We start from the raw sequence: 12,022 nt of genomic DNA on the forward strand, positions 1-12,022 counted from the left end.
TATATATATATATATATATATATATATATATATATATATATATATATATATATATATAAAATAATCATACTGTAAAATTTTATGTAAAATAATGACGACACTCAAGTGCTTTTACTTTGAATTTCCCTGACAGGAAGTAGCAGTGGTTACTACGAGACTTGAGCGAACCGTTTCCGCTTTCCTTTCCTCGGTGTTGATGCCGAGCTGCTGTCGGCAGTTTGCAGGGGAAAATGGCTGGACTGGAGGTGCTGTACACCTGTGTCGCAGATAGGATCGGCTGTCCGCAGGACGCCGTGGTGTGCTTCGTTCACTGGGAAATGATAAAGAATGGCTACCGGTGCATCGGCTCTGGAGACGAGGTGAGCGAAAATTAATCACATTAAATCAGCTACGGAGGTCCGACCTACGCCTCCTGCCCGACTGCTGGGGTTAAACAGAAACAGAAAATGACCCAAGGCTCTCCAAAATCATGCAAATAATAATAAAGAAAATAATACATTTTAGTGAAACCGATTTGCCGAATTAAAGTGGAAAGCAGTTGGGGGGAAAATACATCCGTTATCAGTGAATAAACAGCTTTTCGACATCTAGAGAGAAATTAAAACAGCTTATTATGATGCAGCTCTGCACAAATTCCGCTGATGTACCTGCTCTGCTGTGTTCAGATTAGCTTTTATAGCTACAAACAATGCGCATTATTTCCCAGCTAGAACAAATTATGCCAGACGTGTTTGGCCCAAATCAGGCTGTTTTATCCAGACTCGTCCTACAGCTGCAGCTTCAACACAAAAACATGGCAGTTGTGTCCAAAAAAAAAAAAAAAAAAAAAAAAAAAAAGGAGAAAAGACAAAAAAAAAAAAAAAAAAAAAAAAAGCTAAGTCATCTTACATTGACTCAGCAAATATGCGGCCGGGGACACTGTGTATGAACCTGGCTGTCAAACACTGATTATTTCTGACTGATTGTCTCATTCTCTGTGTTTCTCTGTCTTTTTTTTAACCCTGCAGCCTCGCAGCAGTGATAAGAAGTCAGAGCTGCTTCCTGCCGACTGGAACAATGACAAGGAGCTGTACAGCCTGCGCTACAAAGCCAGTGACACAGACACGCAGGTGGTGCTGAAAGCCATCACTGTGGACTCCACGCTCATCTTCAACTTGATGGTAACGACAAAAACACGCCTCTCAGGCACAAAGCCAACTTTTAACAGATGACATCTGTGACTAGTCTCAGTAGGGAGAAGCAGATGCACCTTTTATTTTTTTTTGCACGTCTAGTTCAGTGGTTTTTTTTAAGCTGTGGGTTGTGGCTCCTGGTTGGGACCTAAAGTCATGATTCTGCATCCATTGTTTCATCCGTGCAGCATCACTGTGTGGAAATCTGCAATTAACCAAATCAATATACGTGTGTGTGTGTGTAAAATTACCTGTGAAACGTTTTCCCTCAGCCAGAAAACTGCTTGATGTTGCAACCACATCCTATGAGGTGTTGGAAATGTTATGCATATACATCCTATCGGAAAAAACAACTGTAACTGTAACGGAGAAATGTTCTGAGGCTGAAGTCCAGTCTGGGCGCTGGGAAGACAAAATAACTCGTGTAATACGGCTTTGTTTACTATTTTCTGCTGTTCAGCAAAGACGGAAGTTCTTCTTCTGTGTTTCCTTTTAAGGGACCTTTGATAACTGCGCATGTCAGAGTGGTTCTATTCTGAATAAAGTTGGTGCTTAAAAATGCACATCATGATAAGGTAATTGATTGTGTGCCCATATAAACGGTACAACCCGAACCAATTAAAAGTGGTGTTTGTAGTGCAGCCTTAAAGGCCGTTAATAAGGCGTACTACGAACAAAACAACATCTGTATTGGCCGTCGCCATATTGGAATCCTAACATTCTGTTTTATTGTTTGTATTTTGGAATCCTGACTTCTCCGACTGCGTTAAATGAAATTTTAACGCGGGGTTTTCATTTTTTCCGAGGCAGCTAGAATGCAACATTAATCCTGTTAAATGGGACAGCATGTTGGATCTGTACCTGCAGTCAGTAGTATGAGTAGCAAGGGATTATGGGTAGTCCTCAGCTATGAATGTCTTAATATAACTGTATTGTGTCTTTGGTAATTAATGGCTAGATATTATTTTTTGCCACATTTTCAGCTCGTTTTAGGTAGCGATGAGGCTCATGGCTAAAAGTAACGTGTCGTCCTTCCAGAGGGAGAAAGTGCTCTTAGCACAAGCAGTGAACATTGTTTTTTACATGATTCATCTCATTTATAATCCACTCTTATATTATTTAAATTATTAAATAATTATTTAATTTAATTACTAAATTAAATCATTATTTAAAATGTCTGGACCTGGAACCTTTACCTTGTTCTGCTGATGGCTGCTTGATACTGATTTAAACCTCTTTAATCATAAGCTCCTTCTTGTTTCTGTGGTTATTTTTTGGCTTTGAACATATTTAGTGTCGTTTGTAGACCAACTATATCTGTGAATTTTGATCATTTTAATTGTATAAATAGTAGCTTAGTTTGTACTGTTATATATATATATTTTTTTACTTCTGATTTCTGTTTACGTCGAGCACAAGAACTGAATGATTTATGTTTGCTAAATATAGGAATAATGAGAGAGCCTTATTTAGATTTATGAGGTACTTTTCTTCAGAGTAGGGCGTTTTATATATATATAGATGGTCCCTTACTAGTTGATAGAGTTGTCTTCAAACTCTAAATTTGGTGAAACATTTTGGGTGTAGTATACTGGACTTGTGGCCCATGTTTCCTGGCAGAACTGGGTCACGTTTGTGGGGCACCTTGCTTATACGCAGCTTTTTAGTTATGATCCCAAATGTTTTATGGGATTAAGATGGAGGCTTTGTGATGACCGCTCAGGACGACCCCGTTTTGTAGCTAATTTAGGTGATTATCCACTTAAAGGACCTCGTTAAGCTCAAGGTTTAGCTTGTTTTCTTCATACCAGTGGTCTCAGACTCAAATCCTGGAGGGCTGGCGTCCTGCGACGTTCAGACGTGTTCCGCGGCCGACACACCTGGATCAGGTGACTAAACGGTCTCAGCTAAGCTCTGCTGATGAGCTGATATTGGAGTTAGGTGTGCTGGAGCAGAGACGCAGCTGAAAGTTGCAGGATAACGGCGCTCCAGGACTAGAGTGTGTGATCACTGGTTTAGACAATGCTTATTAAAAAAAAGACCAAAAAACTGTTTGATCATGATAAAATAAGGTTATATACACCAAGCTTCCATCCTGATAATGTTTTGATGGATATAAAAAGCCTCAGCCCCGGGAGCAAATATAAACAGAGGTGGCGCCATCTAGTGACAGTATCGCAGAACTATCAAAATACCGGTTTGCTTAATTAATAAATCTAAATAAAATAATGGCAGACTGAGCCTGACTCTCTACAACGCCTCGCAGTAAAGCAGCAGCTCGGCGTGATGAAGACCGTTATTAATTAAATAAACGATCTACAGCAACTTTAAGAGCCTCATATTAGAACATTTACTCACGTCAGTCAACTCTGCGTCACATCTGAGCCTCGGCAGGTTTAGCGTCCGCTTCAGTGAACACCAACGTTCAGACTGGATTCCCAAAGACTTTCCAGGCTTTTCCCTCTAGGAATCATAGATTTTAGTGTTTTTTCCACTGAATATTGGACCATTATGCATTGTTTCACTGGTAGTTGCTAATAGCCGTTAGCTGCTTCCTTCTTTTAACCCCTGCTGCACATGCTCAGTGCGTACTTCCTCTGTTATTAAAAATAAACACGAAAGGCTTTATTTACTAACAAAGTGAGCAAATGTATAAAACACCAAAATACCAACTAATACACCAGCAGGACTAGATAATCTTTAATAAAAACTTTGTATGCAACCAGAGTGAGCTGCTGACGTATAAAAAATAAAATTCAAATAACCTGGCTTTGCACCTTTTAAAGCTAAACTCACCTTAGTGTATGCAAACTTCTGACTTTAAAGGAACTGCTTAAAATAATCTCTCTCCATTTTCTAGCTTTTAATAGATAAAAAAATAGTTTTGGTAAATTCAAACTGAACTACAAAGTTTAGTCTGATTTAGTGTCAGTGAGGAAAAACGGGTCCTGTGACAATTTATACAACGTATGTAACAACGTATCTATTTGTTGTATTTCTGCGATGATGTTCCGACGCGTTTAAACGTGAAGTCGGCTCCTCTCGGGTCGGACCAGAACCTCTGCCTCAGGGCGAGCAGTTCACTGATCCGGGTCTGATCAGAACTAATGAGCTCAGGAGATGAGCCAGAAAGCCAAGCTCACGATTTCCTGACCGTGAGATCAGAACCATGAACTGGATCCTGGATACTAGGCTGGAACGAGTTTCCCTGAAGCCCGTCTGGGTTCTGGTTCTGGTTTAGGTGCTTGTCAATCCGGGGCAGATCCAGAACTCCCTGAAGGGATAAACCGGTTCTGGCCTTGCTGGGTTTGGTTCCCCCAGAATGAACTGGACAGTATCGCAGGGCAGAGGAACGTCTGGTGTCATGAAGGCAGCAGAGAACGGGTAGACATGGTTCTGGGTTCTGTTTGGATCTTTTTTTTAAAAATCCGCCTGTGTGTGTGTTTGCAGAACTCCAGCACAAAGCAGGTGTCGGACCTGATGGTGAGCGTCGGCGACCACGTGAACGCCGACCAGCTGCACACATTCGACAGGTTGGTTCTGATCCGTTCGGTTCTGTTGGTCCGTCGTGTGCCGCTGCTGCTGCGGTTTGACCCTCGGCTTCTGTTTTCCTCGAAGCGTTTACAAGGATCCGGACGGCTTGGCCCAGAAGGTGAAGACTCAGCTGCTGCCCGCCCAGACGGAGAGGAAGAACCGCAGAGAGGAAGAGGAGGAGCCGCCCAGGAGAAGAGAAGAAGACAGCGACCCGCTGCGGATGCCCAGCAGAAACCCGCGGCAGGGAGGACCGCCTCACTGGTCAGTACCGACAGGAAGCCGGCACACATGCTCACTGTAATAAACCCCCCCCCCCCCCCCAACAAGGTGGTTTCATCTCTGTGATCACAGCTTAGAACAAAGAGAAACCACACCTGGAAGCTGGTTGGTTCTGCTGAGCTTAAACTGAGCTGATGGATGTTTCTGTAGGGAGTCAGAACGCTGCAGCCTGATTATTCCGGTCTGGAACAAAGTTCTCCGTGTTTCTTCTTCTCTGCTTTAATGTTTATTACACTTTGTTAGGCAGAAGTATTCGCTCCACAGCTACAGGCGTCTAAAATCCAGCAGCAGGTTCCACAGACATCTGTGAAAGAACTCCAGCCTGGTTCTGCACTGCAAAAACAGAACTAGAAATAAGTAAAATGTTCTTAAAATGAGTGTATTTGTCCTTGATTTGTTCAGCTAAATAAGACTATTTGCCAATGGAATAAGATTTTTGCACTTAAAATAAGAACAATTCATCTCCATCTTCTTATTTCAAGTGCAGGATGTCTAATTATCTTATTTTAAGGGTCAAAATACTCATTCCATTGGCAGATCATCTTATTTACCTGCTCAAATCAAGGATAAATACACTAACTTTAAGAACATTTTACTTATTTTTAGATCCGTTTTTGCAGTGTGTGACAGGATGCCACCTGGGCAGCAGGTCCAGATGGAAAGTTCCCGTCGCTCCTAAATGTTCCTCCGTCAGCTGTCGGTGGTTTTAAAGTGGAAGAGAACCGGGAACGGCAGCAGCTCCGTCAGGTTCTGGTCGGGTTATGAACCGATGGAGCTGCTGCTGAGGCGCCCAGAGGTCCATCGCTACAGACCTCCAACTTCAGATCAGAACCTAGAGAACCTCATGGTACCGGTCTGGGTTTGGCGGCTGCCAGGTGAATGGTTCTGGTCTGAATATAAGAGCCCAACGTGTGAAGTTTGGTGGAGGGATGGTTAAGAATGGGACGTCACTGAGAGTCTGGCAGGGGATGAATACTTTTGGAAACATGGTGTATGTGAGGCATACGTGGAGGATGGAGGTACATCTGTAGGTAATGTCTGTCTGCAGGGAGAACAGGTGAACGGTCTTTGGTGCTGTAAGGTTACGCCATCAGGAGCAAGAAGGTTCTGGTTCTCTGCATGTTCTCCCTGTGCGTGCCTGGGTTCTCCCTGGGTACTCCAGCTTCCTCCCACAGTCCAAAAACATGTTGGGTTAACTGGTTTCTCTAGACCAGGGATGTTAAACTCATTACTATACTGTTTATATCATCATAAAGTCATTAAAATGGCCGGTTACACCTCTATAGATACTTTTGATTTCATATAGAAATATAAAAAAATGCACAGTAACATAAAAGTAGCACCTTAGGCCCAGTTTATACAGTTTATCTGCAAAAAAAAAGTTGTTATTGTGGTGAGTTACACTTTAAACTCATCATTCTGCATCACTTCTTCTCTTTCTGGACATTTATGGGTTGTTTTAACATGTTGTGGGGAAAACTGACATCTAGTGGCAGGATGCTGTTACTACACAGTTAAAAAATCAACATACGCCTCAGGAGGCACAGTTTTAGCCACTTTATACACTTTAAAATAATATATGCTTCTACTTTATGACATAATTTGCCTTTTTTGGCTCTGGAGGACCGGATAAATCGCCCTGACGGGTCGGATTCGGCCCGCGGGCCGTGAGTTTGACGCATGTGGTCTGGATTTCCCTCTGGTGTGTCCGTGGTTGTTTTCCTGACCCTGCCTGATGGGGGGGGGGGGGGGGGGGGAACCGGCGCCTGGAGGAGTTTTCAAACAGTCAGACCCAGTGACGGAGGACAGATCCTCTTCCTCCTCTTCCTCCCCTCCTCTGTCCCCTTAACCGTGACCCGATCAGATGAGATGCGAGGTGTCAGCACTTTATCGACCACGCGCTGTCGCCTCCAGACTCCCCCAGGAGGCGGAGAGGGCGCCGAGGACGGGAGCAGAGACAGATGGAGGGAAAGTGACATCGGTGAGGAGGAGGAGGAAGGGAAGATGAAGTGAAGCACGGAGCAGAGAGAACAAAAGACGGAAAGGAAACGACGAAGAGGAGGGCGTGGCGGCAGGAGAGCTGCAGCCTGGACCGTGCTGTACAGAACCAGAACCAGGTCCAGACGCAGCGCTGGCACTCCTCCAGGAAACAGAACCCGCTTCGATCCATTTAAAGCGATCGGTTCTGTTGGACCTTCATCTCCTCTGAAGCCAAAAACAAACGTGTTTGTTGTTTTATTTCAGGCCCGACCCGTTGGTTCCTCCGTTCGCAGCCGGAGGAGCAGATCTGGATCCGTTTGGGTGAGTCCTGCCCTCATTTGGGTCGTTTTCTAAGATTTCCTTTATTGTTCCACACAATTAGCAACGAAGATAACAAACTAGCCTCATCTAAGACGAGACGGTTCCTGTTTAGGAACCAGGTGGGTCCAGGTGAGCTGAATGTGACCCGTTCACCTGCTGACGCCTCCCACCACCAGCAGCACCGCTTTAGTTTCTTAGTTTTGTGTTTTAAGGTCTATTTTACACTATTTGGTAGAACTTCAACGTTCAGTTTTAGTGTTTTTTCCCCTTTTTAAGCTTTTTGCTTTGCTTTGGTGAAAATGCAACACATCTTCTCTGGTGAGCATGGAGGCCCGGCCCGGCTTCCTGCTCAGACGTTAGGTTTTTAATCCGGGGATTTATACACTGCAAAAACGGAACTAAAAATAAGTAATATTGTCTTGAAATAAGTGTATCTGTCCTTGATTTGAGCAGGTAAATAAGATGATTTGCCAATGGAATAAGATTTTTACACTTGAAATAAGAACAATTCATCTCCATCATCTTATTTCAAGTGCAGGATGTCTAATTATCTTATTTTTGGGGTGAAAATACTCATTCCATTGGCAGATCGTCTTATTTACCTGCTCAAATCTAGGATAAATACACTAATTTTAAGAACATTTTTCTGATTTTTAGATCCGTTTTTGCAGTGTAGGAAGCGTTGCTGGTTCTGGAGAATCCTGCCGGTATCATTTGTTATAAAGGAGCTTTTCCGGCTACTCTTTAATGGTAGTTATTATAAGTTCTCTACAGACACTAAAGCAGAATCTTTGGGATGATGATGTATAAAATAAAAATATTTGTCCAACAAACGTGATTTAAGTTTGGCTGAAGCACGTTTTTATCTCCATTTTCATTCAGTCAGTAGATTTGTGTCTCCAGAGGTATTAGGATTAAAAACAGCACTTTTTATAACAGTTACTGTGTTTTCACATAAAAACCTTTTTAAAAAATGTAAGTTTTGACCTGATTAACAAATAAATCATCAATAGACTGATGGTTCCTGGTGCCTTTTATTTTCTTCTTTTAGTTGTTTAATGAACTTGTTGTTTTCTGTGTATTCTAAGGAGGAATAATTATATATTTTATAGCCTCTCCACTGGTTTAAATCACATTTTGTCCTCCAAACCTGAACCGGTTGAGTCTCAACTCCTTCGTCTCTTACGTTTTTATATTGTTTTTTTTTTTATGTCAGTGGATCAAACTCAGTAAAAACCGATAAATGTAGAGTTAATAAAAGTAAATGTTATATTCTGCGTCTCTCTCTCTCTTTCCCTCAGATCTCGCGGTGGCGGCGGGATGATCGTCGACCCGTTGAGGTCCGGCTACCCTCGCTCCGGCTTCGACCCGTCTAGTGGCATACCGGACATCCTGCCTCCCGGAGCCGTCCCCCCCGGAGCTCGCTTCGACCCGTTTGGACCCGTTGGCCGTCGCCGACCAGGGTGAGACGCACACAGAGCAACCGCTCCGTCCCTGAACCACCACAGTGATCCCTTTGGTATCAGCGAACAGAACCAAGGGGTTTTTAATTTATTTTATTTCAAGCCGTAGCTTCAGGAGTTTAACTTTTGATCATCACTGCAACAATGGAACTAAAAGTAAGCAACATTTTCTCGAAATTAGTGTATCTGTCCTTGATTTGAGCAGATAAATAAGAGTTTTTTGACCCCCAAAAGGAGATAATTAGATAAACTGAACTTGAAATAAGAGGATGGAGACGGTTTGTTCCTATTTTAAGTACAAAAATCTTCTATTGGCAGATCGTTTAAACTTGCTGCTCGAATCAAGGATAAATGCATACATTTTTTTTTTTTCCCCCAGTGTCCTGTCTAGCAATATGGCAATAGGAATTGATATCTCAATGCCAGATGGAGCTCGACAGATTTTGCTTTTACAAGTGGAGCAAACAGCTTTCGCCATAGTGCTCCACTTGATTTATGCATGTAAATAGCTTTATTGTGATTCCTGCAGGGAGAATTTCAAATTATATGGACATTACAATGGGAGAGTAAAGGAAGAACAAGAAGTAAAAGAGAAAGAAAAAAAGAGTAGAGGTGAAAGAAAGAAGAGATAAAAGGGAGAGAATGATAAAACCTTCTCCGTCTGCTCCGTCACCTGGAAAGAGAGACACAAAAAGAACAGCACAACCAACAGACATAAAGCAACAGATACAATCGAATAACACCTAGATGCCATTGCTAAATCATATATATTATTATGTAAGCTGACATTTGTAATGTGATACTTGAAAAAAAGAAAGTGAAAGAACATAAATAAATAATAAGATTACTGTATATAAGTGAACATTTAATACCTGGGACCCAGCACCTGTGGGAGTTTGTGAGAGTGCACTAGTTTAGGTGAAAATTATCCAGAAGGAAATAGTTCGATAGTGGTTGTGGAGAACCGAAGACCCACCTTCCCCGAGCACAGTGGCAGGAGTCAGGGAACCAAATGCACTCATTTCAAGAAGTTTTTACTTACTCTTGGTTTCCTTTTTGCAGTGAAATCAGAATAAAGCAAAGTTCAACACCAGTTCTGATAATTTCTGTGTTCTTTTTGTCATTTCAGGCCGGATCCGGACCACATGCCCCCGCCGGGCTACGACGACATGTTCATGTAGCGCTCAGCGGCGTCTCCTGCCGGCACTCACCTCAGAACCGGTCCAGAACAGAACCCCGAGGGTTCTACGACATTCTGCCGAGGAGGAAGAGGCGGAGGGCTCTTCTTCTCTGAGCTCTTCTCAAATTAAAAATGTTTTAAACGCTCTTCCTTTCCCTAAAGAGGTTTGTCTGTGATTCTGGTGTAAAAATCCACAGAGCGGCTCAGAAAAGTCTCAGATTTGTACATTTCTGACATTTCTTCACTTAGAAACTCATCGTGGAGCCGAGTGGATCAAACTAAGACCGACGGCTCACGTTGAATTAAAAATAAACCTTAACCAGTCTGAGTGAAAACAGGCCTTTCAGGTTTGAGTTGTTCTAGTCTTTGGATTTAAGCTGAAGAAAGTTTTTCGGGATATTTCTTGTTTCTTTTGCACATTTCTGAACGCAGCTCTTTAAAGTGGCTTTTTTTTTTTCTGGGGCTGATTGAACAACATGGCTGATTTATTCATCTCCTGCCAAAACATCCTAATAAAGAACTTTTTGATTCTATTGTTGCTGCTTTTCTGGTATGTTTGAGCTCATTTACACAAGCTGTGAAGCTGACAGGTTTCTTCCTCCATTTTATTTTCTATATAGAGTATAAAACTATTTTATCTTGAGGCTCATTTCCCACTGTGTCAGGTGAGAGCAGACGTCTGTTTCTCCCTCCCTGTCCTGAATGCTCACATAAATCACGGCGCACTGCGGCTCGTTGACGCCTTCCCAGGAGCTCGTTAGAGGAGAACCCAGAAGGACTTCCTGTCTGAGCTGGAAACGCTCAGAAAACAAAGTTAATGCAAAGCTTGAAGTCTGAAGCAGAGGCTTTTAATGAGCTCCAGGACGAAGCTTTGGTCAGAACGCACAGTGGGGACTGTAAGGTTTAGATAGGTGGACTCCTGGAAGTGGCTTTCTTTCTGAAACATAATAGTTGCTGCGCTGCTTCTGTTCCACCAGACATGCATAAAAATATCGACGCAACAAGAATAGAAACAGCTTTTATTGTCCCATAGTGGCAGAAACACGTAGACCAAAGACACCAGACGTGTACAGGATTAATTAATATGAAAAGTTGAGCTGTACAGCAGAGGAGAAATTTATCAGAAGGAGGGAAATAAAGTGCAATCTATAGATATTCAGATAAATATGAAGAGGAAACATAATGAAAACGACAATTTGCATGATTGGACCAACACTCCCTGAGAAGCTAAAACGTGTGACATCAGCACCTGAGACTAAATGGTTCCTGATTGGATCAGAACCTGTGCGACCATAGGCATGATGTAAATACTGAGTCTGTTGTGAGCAGCAGAGATAATAAAGTCCAACAGCAGCTGGGAGGAAGGACCTGTGGAAACGCTCCTTAGAGCATCTGGGATGCAGTGGTCTGTTGCTGCTGCTCCACTGAGCTATATAATACACTGGAGTGCTGATTTTGCCGAAAAACTGAAGTCACTGGCCGCCATCTTGCTACTCCCTACTCTCACAGAATCCCATAGGATTTGGTTGCAACAACAAGCAGTTTTCTGGCTGTGTGAAAATGTTTCACAGGTAATTCTACAGTCAGTGGATGTACTAACACTATCAACTACTGGGAAATTAGGTGCTGAAATATTTTACATGTTATTCATATTAAATATATATATATGTATATATAAGTATGTGTATATGTATTTATGTATATATATGTATACACATATGTAAATATATGTTTTTGTACATTGTTATTTATATATTTATAAATGTTAAACATATATATTTAAATGAATAAAATGCAAAATATTTCAGCACATGACTTTCTCAGTACTTGATATTTTTAGAACATAACATAAAGTATATGGCATTTGACATTTTAAAAGTCTTAAGCCCCCCCTGAACATGAGAAAATCCTCATTATTCGATGCTGTAGCGCACATATTCCCTAGTTACTGGGGGGAAATAGGGAGTACCAATATGGCGGCTGGTGGCTTCAAAGCGACTTGTTCTAACAGCCGGCGTTTAGCACTCCAGTGTATAATATAGCTCAGTGGTGCAACTGTCAGCATGATGTAAACACTGATCTCTGCTGCTCAC

General features: G+C 42.2%; 2 protein-coding genes across 2 annotated transcripts in view; one reads left to right on the plus strand and one right to left on the minus strand.

Annotated features, from left to right (window-relative positions):
* The window catches only part of LOC118567219 (nuclear factor 7, brain-like), a gene marked incomplete in the record, with an annotated part of 854,268 nt that overhangs the window by 410,337 nt on the left and 431,909 nt on the right, over positions 1-12,022 (minus strand).
* psmf1 (proteasome inhibitor subunit 1) lies at positions 162-10,399 on the plus strand. The gene is made up of 7 exons (XM_012879925.3): positions 162-359; positions 1,008-1,160; positions 4,623-4,705; positions 4,791-4,967; positions 7,230-7,286; positions 8,588-8,749; positions 9,879-10,399. Exons 1-7 carry the CDS (start codon positions 231-233, stop codon positions 9,928-9,930), a joined length of 813 nt encoding a protein of 270 aa, XP_012735379.2. The 5' UTR covers positions 162-230; the 3' UTR covers positions 9,931-10,399.

This window comes from Fundulus heteroclitus, chromosome 20 (genome assembly GCF_011125445.2).
Source record: "Fundulus heteroclitus isolate FHET01 chromosome 20, MU-UCD_Fhet_4.1, whole genome shotgun sequence".
Taxonomy (NCBI): domain Eukaryota; kingdom Metazoa; phylum Chordata; class Actinopteri; order Cyprinodontiformes; family Fundulidae; genus Fundulus; species Fundulus heteroclitus.

Excerpts from the sequence above, each read along its gene's own strand:
- psmf1 (XM_012879925.3), top strand. The coding sequence starts at position 231 with ATGGCTGGACTGGAGGTGCTGTACACCTGTGTCGCAGATAGGATCGGC. Across the intron at positions 360-1,007 it reads GCATCGGCTCTGGAGACGAG|CCTCGCAGCAGTGATAAGAA; the intron begins GTGAGCGAAAAT and ends TTAACCCTGCAG. Across the intron at positions 4,968-7,229 it reads CAGGGAGGACCGCCTCACTG|GCCCGACCCGTTGGTTCCTC; the intron begins GTCAGTACCGAC and ends GTTTTATTTCAG.